Source organism: Hippocampus guttulatus, chromosome 11, assembly GCF_054856545.1.
Source record: "Hippocampus guttulatus isolate MCC_2025c chromosome 11, RoL_Hgut_1.0, whole genome shotgun sequence".
NCBI lineage: Eukaryota > Metazoa > Chordata > Actinopteri > Syngnathiformes > Syngnathidae > Hippocampus > Hippocampus guttulatus.
The window spans coordinates 20,156,673-20,174,383 of record NC_141271.1 but is presented as its reverse complement, the minus strand read 5'-3'; the positions used below and the strand labels follow the sequence as shown (position 1 = coordinate 20,174,383).

General features: G+C 45.7%; 1 protein-coding gene and 1 long non-coding RNA gene across 12 annotated transcripts in view; one reads left to right on the top strand and one right to left on the bottom strand.

Moving 5' to 3' along the window:
• Positions 1–1,363: 1,363 nt before the first annotated feature.
• Positions 1,364–17,711, bottom strand: part of lrp1bb (low density lipoprotein receptor-related protein 1Bb) — a 181,760-nt gene continuing 165,412 nt past the window's right edge. For 4 of the 11 annotated variants that reach the window (XM_086123841.1, XM_086123842.1, XM_086123846.1 and 1 more), the window contains 9 exons: positions 16,924–17,085; positions 16,180–16,354; positions 15,020–15,124; positions 12,646–12,759; positions 10,652–10,728; positions 10,273–10,363; positions 9,638–9,788; positions 8,738–8,876; positions 6,189–7,219 (listed from right to left, as the gene is read on the bottom strand). In XM_086123841.1, coding sequence (XP_085979967.1) covers positions 7,092–7,219; positions 8,738–8,876; positions 9,638–9,788; positions 10,273–10,363; positions 10,652–10,728; positions 12,646–12,759; positions 15,020–15,124; positions 16,180–16,354; positions 16,924–17,085 — 1,142 coding nt within the window. In that variant the 3' untranslated portion in view covers positions 6,189–7,091. Of the gene's footprint in view, positions 3,986–6,188; positions 7,220–8,737; positions 8,877–9,637; positions 9,789–10,272; positions 10,364–10,651; positions 10,729–12,645; positions 12,760–15,019; positions 15,125–16,179; positions 16,355–16,923; positions 17,086–17,711 lie in introns of those variants that run through there. The other 7 variants (XR_015102280.1, XM_086123850.1, XM_086123843.1 and 4 more) reach the window with 7 other exon arrangements.
• LOC147198573 (uncharacterized) lies at positions 1,654–10,660 on the top strand. Its single transcript, XR_015102282.1, has 3 exons — positions 1,654–1,801; positions 1,867–1,924; positions 10,291–10,660. It is a non-coding gene; the product is annotated as an uncharacterized LOC147198573 (long non-coding RNA).

Sequence of the window (17,711 nt, the reverse complement as noted above, 5' to 3'; positions counted from 1 at the left end):
CTATGCCCTTTTTTCAAAATAAAAACGCCTTACTATACTATGTCGTTTTTTTCGGCCTAAAAACGCCTTACTATACTATGTCGTTTTTTTCGGCCTAAAAACGCCTTACTATACTATGTCGTTTTTTTCGGCCTAAAAACGCCTTACTATATACTATGTCGGTTTTCTCGGCCTAAAAACGCCTTACTATACTATGTCGTTTTTTTCGGCCTAAAATCGCCTTACTATACTATGTCATTTTTTTCGGCCTAAAAACGCCTTACTATACTATGTCATTTTTTTCGGCCTAAAAACGCCTTACTATACTATGTCGTTTTTTTCGGCCTAAAAACGCCTTACTATACTATGTCGTTGTTTTCGGCCTAAAAACGCCTTACTATACTATGTCGTTTTTTAAAGTTAAAACGCCTTACTATACTATGTCGTTTTTTTCGGGCTAAAAACGCCTTACTATACTATGTCGTTTTTTTCGGGCTAAAAACGCCTTACTATACTATGTCGTTGTTTTTGGCCTAAAACGCCTTACTATACTATGTCGGTTTTTTTGGGCTAAAAACGCCTTACTATACTATGTCGTTTTTTTCGGCCTAAAAACGCCTTACTATACTATGTCCTTTTTTCAAAATAAAAACGCCTTACTATACTATGTCGTTGTTTTCGGCCTAAAAACGCCTTACTATACTATGTCGTTTTTTAAAGTTAAAACGCCTTACTATACTATGTCGTTTTTTTCGGCTTAAAAACTTCTTACTATACTATGTCGTTTTTTTCGGGCTAAAAACGCCTTACTATACTATGTCGTTTTTTTCGGGCTAAAAACGCCTTACTATACTATGTCGTTGTTTTTGGCCTAAAACGCCTTACTATACTATGTCGGTTTTTTTGGGCTAAAAACGCCTTACTATACTATGTCGTTTTTTTCGGGCTAAAAACGCCTTACTATACTATGTCGTTTTTTTCGGCCTAAAAACGCCTTACTATACTATGTCCTTTTTTCAAAATAAAAACGCCTTACTATACTGTCGTTTTTTTCGGCTTAAAAACGCCTTACTATACTATCGTTTTTTTCAGGCTAAAAACGGCTTACTATAGTATGTCGTTTTTTTGGGCTAAAAACGCCTTACTATACTGTCGTTTTTTTGGCTTAAAAACGCCTTACTATACTATGTCATTTTTTCTGGCTAAAAACGCCTTACTATACTATGTCGTTTTTTTAAGCTAAAAACGCCTGACTATACATGGTCGTTTTTTTTGGGCTAAAAACGCCTTATTATTCATCAGGGGTGAATAACACATAACGGCCCGCAAGGCGGTTTGATCAGGCCCGCAGGATAATTTAAAAGTAAAAAATTGCACAAAAGACACGGAATGAATAATTTTAATAGGGTGCAATTCGTGGAATGTCCGCTAGGGGGAGACACTGTTTTGATCAGAGGAAAAGACAACATTGTTTGGATCAGATAAGAAGACAACAGCAGCCTCAATCTGTCACTGAGAGAGACCCAACACACCAAGCCTCATTTCATTTTTCAGAGTTGAAGGAAGATTGTTTTTGGGTCCTCCGTGCCACAAAAGGGAGTCACCTGCTCACCGCCAGAGTCCACCTACGAGCACAGACCTGCAGACCATTTCATTTTTCAGAGTTGAAGGAAGATCGTTCTTGGGTCCTCCGTGCCACAAAAGGGAGTCACCTGCTCACCGCCAGAGTCCACCTACGAGCACAGACGTGCAGACAACACTTTTTGCTCTTCTTCCTGTTATTGGCAAGGTGCTGAAGTCAAACTTTGGACCAGCCTGAAAAGTAGGAGACATTTACACTTGTTTAATGCACCATGACTACATTTTTGATTTTTTTTTTCTCCCCAGGCAGCAGTAAACATGATCGGCTTCCTGCTCTCGAAAGACCCAACAGTCTATCTCCCTGGTAAGTTTCATGCCCAACACATCTTTTTTGCGCTAAAAACGCCTTACTATACATGGTCGTTTTTTTCGGCTAAAAACGCCTTACTATACACGGTCGTTCTTTTTTCGGCTAAAAACGCCTTACTATACATGGTCGTTTTTTGCGCTAAAAACGCCTTACTATACATGGTCGTTTTTTTTCGGCTAAAAACGCCTTACGATACATGGTTGTTGTTTTTTGGGCTAAAAACGCCTTACGATACATGGTCGTTTTTTTCGGCTAAAAACGCCTTACTATACACGGTCGTTCTTTTTTCGGCTAAAAACGCCTTACTATACATGGTCGTTTTTTGCGCTAAAAACGCCTTACTATACATGGTCGTTTTTTTTCGGCTAAAAACGCCTTACGATACATGGTTGTTGTTTTTTGGGCTAAAAACGCCTTGCTATACATGGTCGTTTTTTCCGGCTAAAAACGCCTTGCTATACATGGTTGTTTTTTTCGGCTAAAAACGCCCTGCTATACATGGTCGTTCTTTTTTCATCAAAAAATCCCTTATTACACATCGTCGAAAAACGCCTTACGTTACATGGTTGTTTTTTTTCAGGTCAAAATGGCTTACTATACATGGTCATTTTTTTTCAGCTAAAAACGCATTGGTCTTTTCCGGCTAAAAACACCTGACTACACATGGTTGTTTTTTTCGGGTTAAAATGCCTTCCTATACATGGTCATTTTTTCACCTAAAAACGCCTGACTATACATTGCCGGGTTTGTTTGGGCTAAAAACGCCTTATTATTCATCAGGGGTGTATAACGTATGGCCGGAACCGGCCCGCAAAGAGGTTTAATCAGGCCCGCAGGATAATTTAAAAGTAAAAAATTTGAAAGTGTGTGTGGCCTGGCTGGAATGATGGTTGATGATTCGCTGATAGCTGTGAAAGTGGGTGGAGCATGACAACAACATGCTGTGATTGGTGGAAAGGGTGAGCGGTTATGCCAATTCGGTGTTCTCTGATTGTGGGCTCTTTGGGGCGTGATTATGCAAACTTGGAGCAATCTGATTGGTCAGAACTTGGAAAGTGGGTATGTTTATGCAAAATAGGGTTAGGGTTATGCAAATGACAGCCTCACCGCGATTGGTGGATGTCAAATTGGGTGATGTTTGGGGCGGGCATTGCAGCACTTTTTCAAAGTCCCACTTGAGTCTTGAGCACAGACTTGCACTTGGGTCACATCGGACAGTCTTTTCACTGTTCCGGTCGGTTTCACATGACCCAAAAGCTCGATTCCTGGAGTTTCGAGTCATGTGGAGACCAACGGGAACAGTGAAAAGACTGTCTGATGTGACTGAAGCGCAAGTCTGAGCTCAAGACGTCAGTCTTTGAAAAGGCTTCGAGTGAGTTGAGGATGGATTTAGTCATGAAAGGCAAAGACTCAGATTCCAGTTGAACAATTTATTGGACAGAAAAGCGAACATGACTATGTGAAAGCATTTGACTAGTCAATCTTTGTGTGGGCCAGTTCAAGTTGCACGCACACAAACACTGACGACAGGCCTGAGATGGGAGCATGTGCTTGACCAGCTCATGCGTGATGTCACTGACATCTCATGACACACCAAGGGGGACATGAGCACGTCCGACTTCTCTCACCGAGACAAACCCTAACTGCCGTGGACTCCACAACAACATGATCACACTCTTCTGGTCAAGTTTTTAAATCACATTGAAGTGGGCCAAGTTAGTCATATGTATGTTTATATTATGCATACATAGATACATTTCTAAACTAACTTGGTCCACTTCAAGGTTTCAAAACATATCCCAGAACTGCTGCTCGGGCTGTCTCTGTGGAGTTGACAATGTTGTGCAGTACAGGAAGCAGATGTTTAAGTTGAGTGAGAGACAGAAAGGCGGGCGCACTCACCTCCACCTTGTGGTGCAACGTGACATCAGAGATCAGCTCTTCAAGCACACCACACAGCTCAGTACTCACGCGTGTCCAAATGCAGTCTGGCGTCCCTTCCGCATGTCCTCAGAGTCTGGCAGCTGCGCCTTTGGCCCAGTAATCCTGAATAATCTGGTCAGGTAGAAAAACAAAACAAAAGTGGAAAGTCACACAATGTAGTCCATAAAAAAAGTTGTTTCTTTTTTCTTTTTAATCTGAGTCATTATTCGTAAAGTGGCAGACTTTACTTTCAACCCGTCCATTTCCAAACATGCCCGCTCTCGCAATGCATCTGTTTGAGCGATCCACTCGCGGCTCTCTCCCCACACCTCAAGTACAATGAGCAACCTCCTTTCGAAAAACAAATGAACAACGTCACGGTGCATTTGTGGGAATAGTTTTGACACAAATCTGCCCCCACTGATGTGAAGCCATCACACTTCCACCGCCCGATTGCGGCTTTGGTGTGGAAAACATACAGAATAGTGATGTGTCGTTCGCGAACGAACCGGCTCTTAGAGCCGGTTCGTTTGAGAGCCGAAAGAGCCGGCTCTTTTTAGTGAGCGGAGCCAAAATAACCGGCTCTCTAAAAAGAGACGGAAATCCCATCACTAATCACAGAATAGTATTCAAGTCAAATGCTGTTCGTGTTTGCTTTTTGATTGACAGCTGAGGTCTAGTTGTCAGCGGCGTGCTCGCTCACTGCCCCCTTTGCTGACGTTTTTTACGTTGAGTCACAACAACAAAATTAAAGGAGCTGCGTGTCGTAATAACCCACTTGTCTACATCTATACACTCACAGATCAACTGCGAAGTCAGTTTAAAATGTTAAACTTACTCACTGAGAACAGGGCTTGTGGACAGCGGAAAAAACTTGCTCACTGAACCGGATGTGGTACCGTTCTTGTGCTTGTACTTATTCTTCTTCTTGGTGAATTGGATGTCTTTATTTCATATCGCCCCCTACTGTCCAGGAAAACACAAAGGCGTTTGGCAAGCAATCTGAATTTAACTTACAGTATTAGCCAAGCGTGCAGAAACACAAAACACTAAATTCGGGCATATCTTAAAGAACCACAAATTTCAAGGGCAGCTGATCCACTGAGCTGGTGGAAATACCGAGCTTCAGTCTACCCCCGTTTGATCAAAGTAATGCAGAGTAGATTGTGCATTGTAGCAACATCTGTCCCGTCAGAGAGGGTGTTCTCAAAGACTGGACAAATTGAAGTGTTCCAAGTTGAAGTATTTAGTTTTGTTGACTGCAAATTTGAAATAAAGCAAGGAGTAGTTTATGTTTGTTTTGTTCACTGCTGCTGTTGCAGTTAATACTCACTATTTTTGTTAGGATGCAGCATGTTTGATTGTTGTTGAAGTTTCATTTTGTTGCTTGTTTGGAGCCTTTTTAATGTTCAATAAAATAAGTAAAAAGACATTTCTTTGCTTGATAATTGTTGCTATTTGCAGTCGGTAGAGTGCAATATTTAGTTCACCAAATCATTTATCAAAATGTATGCTAAATTTGTCATAAATATTTAAAAGAGAAAAGCTAAAGTTAAAAGAGCCGTTTGAGAGCCAAAAAGAGTCGGCTCTTTTCACTGAGCCGATCCAAATGAATCGGATCACCGAAAAGAGACGAAAATCCCATCACTACTTTGTATTGCAGCGGTGGTAAAGTTGAGTTGAGGATAAGAGACATCCAATAATCAGGCTCTCTTCGATCATAAGAGAGAGAAAAAAATAGATATCCACCCCGTTAAGCGGTATAAGATCCTGATTGTTTTGAGGCTACTTGTGTTGCCGTTTGATCTTGGAAAGCTGCGTCTGTGACATCGCTTTCTAATACCGACATACGTCTCATTCACGTTTTTGATGACAATGCTAAAATCAGGATGATTTCAATGTGCGCTTCTTATTTAGGTATCCGAAATATCGCACGTGAAAGAATGAAGTCAATAATATTCCTTGAACTCAATCGGGGCGGGGCAGGGGGGGGGGGGTGGCACTCCTTCCATATTTGAGTTGTTGGCTTAGATTTAAAACTCAACACAAGAAGAATGCAACCATACAAGGTTTGAAATGTCGACATCCACCAAGAGGAGACCGTGGCAGGCAGAGAAAGGGCAGGCATCAGTCTGGTTGCCACGGTGACTGGTCGATGAGGGGGAATTACAGTATGCGGCTCGAGAAAAACATCATAAGGGAGAGTAATGGCAGTGTATTAAGAGGTGTGCGAGGAGAGACGCAGTGTTGACCTCCTCGGGGGGGGGGGGAAAAAACAACAAAAAAACAAAACAATGCGAACTTTGTATTTGGACACAAGGGAAGGGCTGCCGCATGGAAATAAACCCCCTTTTATTCAATATTGATTTACATTTTATATATAAAAAATTACTTGGATTTAATACATTTTGTCAAAATACATAGCAGTCGAACCACATACAAATCAAATATAAAATTATAAAAAGGCTTTATATCGATCCTCCTCCGCTTGGAAAGTAACAGACGTTGATCTACGATAAGCCTTGCGTTGACTCGCCTGGTGGCAAAACCGCGCGAGACGTGAGCTTTAGAAAAATAAGCTATTCGGCATTTTTTTGTCCTCTCAGCGTACAGTGCAGGATCTGATCGGAGAACATTCAAGGTGGGCTTCCGTCTCTTTGCACAAAAGAAACGTGATTATTGTACAGCGTGTTATTGGCGCGACACGGCCGACGGGCGCTTCAAGTCCGTTTCAAACACCGGATGGGCCCGACTGGAAATCCAAGCAGCAGAGCCGCACGATAAAGAAGGGACTCGCCACACTAAAGGTCTCGTTGATGAACCATAATGGGAGTCGGTGGGGGGGGGGGGGGGGGGGGCATGGAATGGGTCTGAAAAGTCGAGTGAGGCGTTCATTCGCTTCAACCGACTTTTGTTTCCACACGTCTTCGCTAAACGGAGATTGGAACGGTTTGAAATGTGCGGGACAATGAGCTGGCGCCAATCATCTTTTTTTTTTTGCACTTCCGAGGTTTGAGCGTCAGTCAGTCGCGGCTTCCGTTGAACAGACGTTAAAAAGCAACGTGAGAATAGCGTTCCAAATGACAGCGAGCACACAGCGCAAAAGCGACGTCTGGAAAACTGAAAATTCTCATCGAAAAAAAATCTTGTAGACCGCCTTTGAGAGATACATCGTATACTCTGGTTTAAAAAAAAAAAAAAAAAAAGTAAAAAGAGTCAAGCAGGCTATGCGGCGGTTTCATGAATAATCCCCTCGAATTTCTTTGGGAGTAGCTCTCTTCTCTCGCCGATAATGATGATCGGCCTCTGACAGTTTTGTCCGTCCATATACGTCTTGGCATACACTGGGTTGGCGTAATTCATGGGCTGCATGGAGGGAAAGGGGGGGGGGGCAGGGGGGCGGAATAAAAAAAAAAAAGTGGGATTAGAAAAAGCCGCAATACAGTCAGGGCCCAAATATTCCCCAAAGGGACGACGACAGTGGCGGAAACAATGATTTGATCCCCTGCTGAATTTGCTCACAATAAATTCAAAGTTTGCAATTTCATGGTTGTTTATTGATTACGCTAATGGCAAGAACAGCGGTCATGAAAGCATAGCAGGTTTGGGGGGGGGGGGGGGGGGTGTTGTTCTGCTCAGAATTCTGGCTCCAGCGAAGTATGACCGTAAGGGCAACATCCCTAAAGTCAAGCACGGAGGCGGAAAGAGGACGTTTTGGGGCCGTTTCTCTGCCGAGGGCGACTTGACTAAGCCATCCGTCCCTCAGCAAGAAGACGGCTCGCTGACGGGGGGGGGCGACCAGCACGACGATGCCGCAAAGCACACGACGCGCTACGGCTAACGGCAAGAAAATCGAAGCGCGTGGAGGCGAGGCGGTGGCCTCGTCCATCTGCGGCCTTCAACCCGAGCTCGGCGGCCTGATCGATATCGCAACGCTATGAAAAGCGACTCGGGTGGCCCCATCGGAATCGCCGGCTCCAAATAAAAGCGCTGCTCGCCTGTTGACTGCTACTGGTAAGTGGGAGCACGTCACTCCTACTCTGGCATCCTTTCACTGGCTCATTTTTGAAGATTCTATCGTTTGTTTTCCAATCTTGAAACGGCCTGCGGCCCCACCCGCCGTGCCTCAGGTCTGCGGACCGGACACTATTCGAGCTATCGAGAACTAAGCGGAGGCTCAGATGGGAAGCCGCGCCCTGCCATGGGCAGAGGCCATATTTGGCCGTTGGCATCGACCGGACCGCTTGTCCAAAACTTTTCTCCTGGAAAAACGCAATTTTGCAATTTGAACGGCATCATGACATCCGCTCAATGCAAAGAATATGAAGCGCGATGGCAAATGTCCAAAGTGGCAAAAGGGGAAGGCACCTTGCGCCGGCCGTGACCCAACTGGATGATTCATTTCTTTGCCCGTGAGCAGACTTGCACCAAATTCAGCAGGGGTTCGCGTGATTATTTCACCTTCTTGATGTTCAATCGACAACGTGCTCAGTTCGCTTTCAAACGGCAGCTTCTCGAATCACTGCGGCCGCAATGCCGGATTCATTATTTGGCGGCTCTGCCGTTACCTCGGTCACGCAGGTTGACGTCATCGAAAGATCCGTAAAACGGGAGGACCACTTAAAGGGGACCATTAAACGGGGATGGCAATGGCCGGTGATGAAAAAAGCGGAAAGGGGCGTGGCCCGGACGGGGCGACCAAGCACAACAAGTAAGACGGCCATCGATGCATTCGGGAAGCTGTGCAACTTAACATGCTTGACGATCGTCATGCAAATGTTCAAGACTCATCAACACCCGCGCACACATTTGGGCTTTTCATCGGGACATTTCAACAGCGAGGAAACATTGCAGGCAACCGCACGTCGCCGGTCGGTTGCTTACATTCGATACAACGATGGTTCATGTCCTTATCGGGCAAAGTCAGAGTGAGGTTTGAAAAATTCACCTGTCCGGGGATTACCTCCTTGGGCACCGAACGGATACCCAAGGTGCGAGGCTCACTCGATTTGACACACCAGCCCTGCAAGAGAAGCAAGCGCCGCCGCTCGTCATGCAAAGTTGGCCCAAAGATTGCCCGTTATCAGTTCGCGAGTGCTTCGACCAAAAAAAAGAAGAAAAAGGGAAATAAACATGCGGTGAAGCTACGTTGTGACAACTTTTGGTTGGAGAGCAGGAGGTTGTTGGAGAAGAGCGAAAAATGAGTGGAAAGGTTTTCAATGCCGCTCGAACAATAGCAGCTGTCAAAGTTGGTGAAAGCGGCAAGTTTGAAGCTTGAATAGGAAAAAAAAAAAACACATCAGCGAAGGTGTTATGTCTCATTTGGTACACTCAGCCTCAGTGTGAAGTCCAGTCCCAAAGAGGAGAAGTACTTAAAAAAAAATAAAGTTAAGTTGGTTGACATTACACTGGACTTGTAACTTTTCTTTAACGTTCATTTCCTCTCTTTCTTTTTTTTATAGTTTGCTAAACAAAAACAGGCCATGACCTCCTTTTGAATCCAAGTATTTGCAGCAATTATGAACGGGTTACTTTGAAAAGCGACGTTGAGCAAGCTGCGAGCTTTCACTTTCTTTTCATCATCCGTCGTCGTGCGTTTGCCGTCGGAATTTCGCTTCAATCTGGATATATATATATTTTTTTTTTCCTTTTCGGTCGCTCCACCTCGTAATCAATCTCATGCTCCACATGGACGCCTTCAGTAGCCCGAAGCGCCAATCAACGTTCCCCTTTTGAAATGCGCACGGGAAACCGTCTTTGATGTATCTCCCGATGCCGACCCACCTTCTGAGGGTCCAGCGTGAAGCTGGGTCGCAGCAGGCTCCCCGCGTCGGCGTGGTTGTCGTGCTCCACTTCGTACATGTTGTACGACGGGTTGCCGATCTCCACGTTGATCCCGCCGTTGGTCACCGGCTGCCTCTGGACGCGTTTCCCCCTGCGGGACGCCGCTGTCAGCGTCATGATTCACGTGACACAAAACGCAGACACGCATTTCCAATGATTTTGGAATCGGGGAGGAGCAGGATTCAAACCCGAGACCTCCGCTCAACGAAAAGCCAGACTTGCTGGCCGCTATTCCACCATCAAAATCCATCAGACAAAAGCAACCGGCGCGATGCGAGTGAGATAACCGAAAAGCGGAACGGCAGTCGGAGGCTTAATGGATTAGGATGATCGGGAAAAAATAATAATAAATCACGATGGCTTCAAACAAAGACCTGCTTTAAGCCTCATTGATTTTCCCTTGGCAGTGCAGTGTGGGAAGTGGTTAGCGCATCTGCCTTACAGTTTTGAGGCTGCGGGTTCAAATCCCGTCTCCTTCCTGCGGGGTGTTGGCATGTTCTCCCCGTGCTTGCGCGGGTTTCTCCCACATTCCAAAAACATCATCGGTCAAACGAATGGCTGGATTTGCTGCCAACCTTTGCTTTCGTCTGCAGATGTAAACGCCCGCCACCACCATCACGATCAAGACGACCAGCAGGACCAGAGGCACGATGATGGCTATGCTCCCTTCGAAGAAAGAACGAGAAGATCGTATCACCCATTTGAGGAACCCGGCAAATGCAAGAAACCAACATCAACTGAGATGAGAAGGGCTAAGGTTAAAAAAAAAAAGGAAAAAAAAAAGGGGGGAGCGAACATGATCAGCCAGGATGCTGAAAAAATATTTTAAAATGTGAGGGGAAAAAAAAAGGAAATGAGGAAAACATTGCTTTATGTAATAAAAATGCCAATCGAGTCCAGTTTGATCTACTGAGTCAAATTGAGCAGGACTCATTCAAAGTGTGCCCAACTAACCTCCGCTGGTGTTGTCTGATCTGCTGCTCTTGGGTGCGGGTCTCTCACACTGCGTTCCAGCCCAGTTTGTAGAACACCTTGTCCAAAAAACAAACAAACAGCATTGTCAAAAAAAAACAAACACCATTGACGTGTGTCGTTTTTCTGGTGAGAAAACACTTTGAAGCGGCGGCATATTGAGCTGGACAAAGCAACATCTGAGGAAAAAAAATGTTGAGGTAGAGTTGATGTCGATTATTAGCGTGCGGATAGTAAAAAAAAAAACGTGACAAGATGACAGCGGGACAGTAAGTCCTTGTGTTCTTGGCGTCCTTGGAACGCAGAAGAGATGTAATTTCACACGGCGAGCGCAGATGGGGCTTGTAAAGCATGAATGATCCGGCCGCCGCAACCGGATAATGAGAGAATGTATGAACGGCTGCTAATGACGTGCACTCATACCAATTACAGCATCGACCACAGCAACTAACAAGAGAGTCAATATCCTCCGCTACCAGCCTTACAAGAATGAAGTTTCAGCGGGGGGAAAAACAGGGACATGCCGCTCCAGCTCGTATAAGCAATTCTCGTTTGCGGCTTGCCGTCATGCACGTGATGAGCACATGATGCCACGTGGGAGTGGGCCCCCCCCACGTGCTGATGGCAGGCGACGAACAGGTGTGACAGCGAGTCGTGCAGCAACCGCTCATGTAACAAGTGCCTAGTCGGCTTAGCCCGGCGCGCTAGCAAGAGCGCCGAATGCGTCAAATTGGCCGTGTGTGTCTTGACCAAAGATCGAGAAGATTGCAGTATTAACGACGTCTGTAGGATGTTTCAAGTGACCGTTTACAGATTGCTTTTAGATGAAGGAGAACATTGCGGAGCCCCGAACGTGACACGAAGGAAAGGAAAATTATGTAACGAACGCTGAGTTTAAATGCGTAAATACTTCCGGGTTGACGAAAGTAACAAAGATGGAGCGTTTTTACCCATGGGCGATTTTGATTGAATTTGACTTCGAAATTGGCTTGGATTACAAAGTCATAAAATCTGTTCATTTTAAACGCGTTTCTAGATAAGCGAAAATCGTCTGACGTGTACTGTCATCTCTGTGACAGTACACCAGCTGTGCGTTCGAGGCTGGAGTAGCCAAACTGACCCGGAAGTATATAAACGCGCATTAAAAAAGACACATTTTGCAAGTCAATCTCTCGTTATTAGTTCTTGTTTTCTTGTTGGAGCTTGGAAAAAAAATAATTGATATGTTTGATTCGATCTTAAGAATTAAGTCAGACAGCTTTGAAAATTTTCAAAGTAGTTTTAATTTCAGTTAAAAAATGTGGATAACTATATCGAAGATTTTTTTTTCTTTTTAGATAAAAGTTAGATTCAAATTAATTATGAGAATAGAGTCGGCTATCTTCGAGGTTAAAATGTTTGAAAATGTTTTTTTTATTCTTGTAATGATACAAAGCTAATCTTAAAAAAAACATTACCTTTATCTCTTTGTTTTCCAAAATAAGTACAACTTTACCCTCAATTAAACTCGACTCAAAAACACATTTTTTCCCCTCTGAAGTATACAAGCGGATTCTTAAACAATGAGTCCTTCAATCTCGCCGTGGCATTATTGAGCTTCGTTGACACGGCGGCCCGAATTCTTCTTAGCACTTTAATTTTAATTCATGTTACAAGGAAAACAAAGACGAGGTTCATTTGCACATTTCAAAGGACATATCTGGACTTTTGAAAGAGAAGCAAAACACTTTGAAGACACTTGACAAGATGAACATTAATTTTGCCATGCCACATCTTGATTGACCCGTCAATCAAAAACAGGACGGGCAGTCATCAACCCCCCCTGCGATGCCATACAATCGTCCTTTTCAATGTATTTCGGAGCACTTGTTACATGGGGAGTTAGCACAAGGTGGCACAAAGAGCCCTTCCTCCCGAACAGGCTACAGAATGGCGTTGAATGAGGCGTCAACAAAGCGGCTGGCGAGGTGACCTACTTGCAGCGGGGTTTGTTAAGAGCCGTTAATGTGCACAGCCCCTCATTCTGACAGAAGTAATCGCAGGGGTTGGCCAGCTCATCGCAACGTTGGTTCTTGAACCCTGATGTGCAGCTGCAAAACATTGTTGGTGGAGTGAGCAAAGGGCCTTTCCCCATAAGCACACTTTTTTGCCCTCGCTGTTGGCCTGACGTGCCCGGATTGGCACGCTCAAGCCTTTCAGCCGACTCGGGGAGAAGATGGCGTGAGCTATGTGCCGAGATCAATATGCATAAACAGAACAGCTCTGTTGCTCTCCTGATGAAAGAAAAATCATTGGTATGATCTCACTAGCAAAAAAAAAAAAGCAAATCATCTCATGAGGTGTAGAGTTACTTTCGACCACGTGGGATGTAAGTACGTACGTTGGGAAATATTGCATCCTGCCAGGTAAAGGATCAACTCAAGACTCTCAACATGGACTGGACAGTGGTGACTTGACATACAAGTTGACTGTGTTCCGTGACGGCACAATAGTTTACTTTGTAAAAACATGAATTAATGACATCAAACGCAACAGTCACGGCGACGTAAACAAAGAAGACGGGCAACTATTGTGTCTCAGTACGCTGCGGTACTCTTGGTCATTTCACACAGAAGATAAAGAATATATGCCTGGGGAGTCTTGTGATTGTCTGTCGACATGTCGTTGCACTATTAGAGTAGCGCCGCACAGATGCTATTTGTTAGCATGTCTATGGGGTCTCCCTTTCCGGGTTAGCATTAAGCTGGCAGAGTTATGTGGTTGTTTTATGGACGCCGCATGTATTTCTCTTTGTTTTATGTTTAGGTTGACAGGAGTGGCAAACAACAGCTTGAAGCCTCTTGTGCACTTTACGCCCCAAAAAGCTCTTTGGGCCGCTTGGATGTCAAAACACCATTGTGTGAAACATCTTTCATTGTTTCGACAACTTTACATGAAAAGACATCGAAGCAATAATAAATCAAATGCAGTAAAAGGCCATCAACTATTCTGGCGAGCGCAGGCGACTATGAGAGCGGGACGGCGCGAGACCTCACTGGAGCGCTTGTGAGGAAAATGCGATCGGGCACCGTGAATGCTGAGGTGAGTGCACCCTTGACTGCTGTAGGAGGGAATCGTTGTCAATAGATTTCAAACTTGTCGAATTCAAGACGAATCCAAAACGCTGCCGAAACGGACGACCTCCTTTTTCCACGCTGAGAAATCACATTCTGGCAGCGTACAGCCAGAATATCCGTCATCGTGAAAAACCACGCAGAGCCGCCCGCGGATTCATACCTGCTGAGTTATAATCGCATGCTGTGCAAGAAGAAAGCTAAAATGGAAAACCTGAAAAGTTTTATATCGGTATAATGTCGTACAAAACCTAACCATATCCCAAACCCAACACTAACCCCTCACTCTAATCAACCCTAGCCATAGCCCAAACCTAACCCCTAACAATAACCCGTAGTCTACCTACTCGCTGTTCAGCAAAAAAGAAAGAAATTAAATCCATTGGAGGCAAGTTGGGCCTTGCAAAGTTCAATATGGCGCAGTCGTAAAAATTTTTGATGAAGTTGCCCATATCTCGGCGTACGTCACCCGTTCCTTTGAGGAAATCATAACCCCTACCATGGGATCTGTTGACCTCATCCAACGGTGGAATCATTTGCATAGAAATTGATTCTATCCACTTGAATTTGTGAGACGTGCCCAAATTTCCACCTGGCGAGCCTGGACAATGGGCAGTTAAAAATGCAGACCGTTGGGCTTGAGAAGAAAGGATTTCCAATTTCTCCCTTGACAAAATTTGGAACAAAGTGCCGCATGCGATTAGAAGCTCAGGTGAGATGAATCTGTGGGCCACGCTTGGAAGAGTGATGGCGTTCCCCCCCCCACTGAATGTCAAATTAAATGACTGACACAGAGCCCCTTTCTTTCGAGAGAGCAAACTTCCAAATCCGACGACTGAAGAGAGTCACGGAAACCCGACACGAGCTCTTTACTGCAAGGAGGACTACGGTGATAGGCTCAAAATGGCAAGCTAGGAACACACCTTTTCCTTTTTTTTTTTTTTTTAAATATGCGCCTTAAGCCACGGCGACGTGTCACACAGCGTAAGATGAGGCTCTGGCATCCGGCCCCACGCTGCGCCACGGCCTCCGCGACGTGACATCAAACACGCCTCGGGTTTGGGGATCGTGTTGCGTGAAATATTACGAGCTTGCGCGACTCTCCCCGCGATTGGTTCCCGCTTGCGCTCCCGAAAGCCGGGCTTACCGGGATAAAGAGGCGTCATTTGCATGGAGGCGGCGAGGGTGAGAATCATCACAGTCTGTCTCAGATGCCACGAAGTAGTAAGTGACTTACTGACAGAAAGGCAGGTTGGTGTCGGGGTCCAGGTGACAGGTGCCTCCGTTGTAGCAATATCCGTCACATAGTTGACAGCTCGGTGCGATTCGCCCATTTGTGCAACTGAGCGGAGAGGAAATAATGACTTGTTGTGACAAAAGGAGAAAACGCACGCAACCGACGACCGTTTATTGGGAATGTTCGCTTGTTCATTTGTACTCTGTCACGTGCAAAAAGAAAAAAACAAACAAACAAATGACACCATTTACATTTTAGCCAAATCTGTAATTACACTTTCTATTCGACAAGCCCTAAAATAAAGAAATGGTCATTTGACATCCTCGTTGTCATTGGACAGCAACCGCAGACATTCAGCGGTTGTGCACTTTGTATTTGTTGGATTTAGTGGAAAATTATGGCTATATTCTTGAGGCTGCATCTGGGAGGGGAAACATGCAATGCCTCATTGTGACATGTGCATGTGTGCAGTGGTGCCTTGATATATGAGTGACTCTCCCAACAACCTTTTCAAAATATGAGTTGTGGTTTGGCCATTTTTTTTTGGTTGTTTGTTTTGCGAGCAAAAAAAAAAAAAATGTGCCGAATGGTCGCAGTGAACTCAGCAGTTCGTGAACTCATCTTCACAGAAGAGACTTCTTCGGCTGTTTCAGTTCAAGAACGACTGTCAAACTAAACATCAAACAACGATTCAAAGTAACCCGAATCGGGTGAAATCACTAATCCAGCGCCGGGTGCGCAAAGGAACAAGCTGTCGGGTTATTTATACGCGGCGCTTTGGGTCCTGGCACGTCAAAATCCACTACGAGTGGAGTTCGGAAAACAACCCAGCATTTTGTAGCGTGGACCATAGCATAGCATGCCGCGAAAAAATAGAAGCTATCGCGATGGAACAATTTTTGCCTTCTATCCAAAGCAACATCATGCGTTGGCTTGAGATGCACCTCACTGTCTTTGTTTGATGTTTAGTTTGACAATAAAAGTCATTCCTCGCGGCGCCACCGTGCGCGTATTAGGTGTAACAGGTGCAATTATGTCACGTGTCGCACGCATTTGGGATTTGACAACATGTATCAGGAATGCAAATGTCTGCTCCAACCACAAAGCGACGCGAGGCGCCCCTCCCGACGCAAGCAAAGAAGCGGAAGGCGATCACTCACTTGCAAACCACCTCTGCCGTCTCCTCGTTAATGAGGCAGGGCGCGCCGCGGCATCGCAGACACTTGTCCGTCTCACATTTGTTTCCCTCGAACCTGGCGGGGCACACGCACTCCACGTAGCCGCTACTGGACAGCGTGCACGCCTTGGAGTTCACGCAGTAGTGGTGACAAATATCTGGTGACCATGTCGAGAGAGACAGAGAGAGAGAATGACAGCAGATGTTCAGAACACCCGCAAGAATGCAGTCTGAGCTGCTTTAATTGGACTTGTGAAAGGTTTTAATGGGGCTTAATTATCCTTATCAAATGACATCTTAGCCACACTTGAAAACATTTCACCCGTTGGGCAAACAAAGGGGGGGGGGGCGGGGGGGGTTCTAACGATGTGTAGCCAAAATTGTTTCCCCCACTAACAATAATTACAAAGCTGCGTAGGGAAGGGGGGGGGGGACAATAAAATCATTATCGCTTCTGCGCAGAAACACCCGACGGTTGTTTGATTGTGCTATTTCCACTTTGTTTATTCGAAAATGTGATCTTTTACGAAGGAGGAGGGGGAAAAAAAGGCTTCAGGGGAGGAAGGTTTTGTTGCACGCTCCGAACTTTCATACGCGTCGGTTAGCAAACGCATCCGAATGGAATTCCTCTGCCGTTTGATCAGGCGTGTTTGTGTCAATCACGTGATGGCGACGTGCAGTGGAAGTGGAAATGTCCCCGCCAAAAAATGGGAGGCGTGCAACTCACGGTACAGACAGCGCTCTCCCGTGTATTCCGACAAACAGCGGCACACGGGCTGGTTCCCCCGAGTGACGTCACAGGTTCCGCCGTTCAAACAGTAGTTGTCGCATATCCTCCTCTCGCAGAACGGCCCGGAGAAGCCCAGAGGACAGTGGCAAGTAGGCTTCCCTAGAAAAACGGGAGATGTGGGAAGAGGGATTAGGGAGCGTGCGGAAAAGCGGCAACGTTCGTCGAGAAATAAGGCGAAGGAGCTCAGAGTACGGCAAATGTTTCAGGGAGCCCTCGGGGGATTACGGGCCACAAGAACTCCCGCACCGGTTGCCGTGCGCGGCACGGCGCCCGAGTGGAGAGCACGTCAGCCTCGGTCGGGGTAACGGGATTCGGTGACTGAATTCTCACCGTGTCCGCGTGGGTTTTCTCCTGGCGCGATGACTTTCTCTCATATGTCCAAAGGTGCGAGTGTGAATACGAGTGTGCCCGGGACAAGTCCAGGGTTATCCCCCACTCCCCCCCCCCCCCCCCCTCCAAAGTCACCCGAGATAGGCTCACGCTCCCCGTGACCCGAATGAGGCCAAGCGCTCTAGAAAGCAAAGAGGCGGACGATTGCTCTGTCTCACGTCGTCGCCGTCAATACGGTTTCAATTACAGAACGCGGTCCAGTACAAAATGAGAATAAGACGGCAGAGCGGAAATCACACGTGTGTGAGTGAGTGCCTTGTCCGAAATAGCAAACAAGTGCCCGTGAGTGACCTGGAACCTCTTGCAACGACAATTCCATTTTCCAATCATGCCAG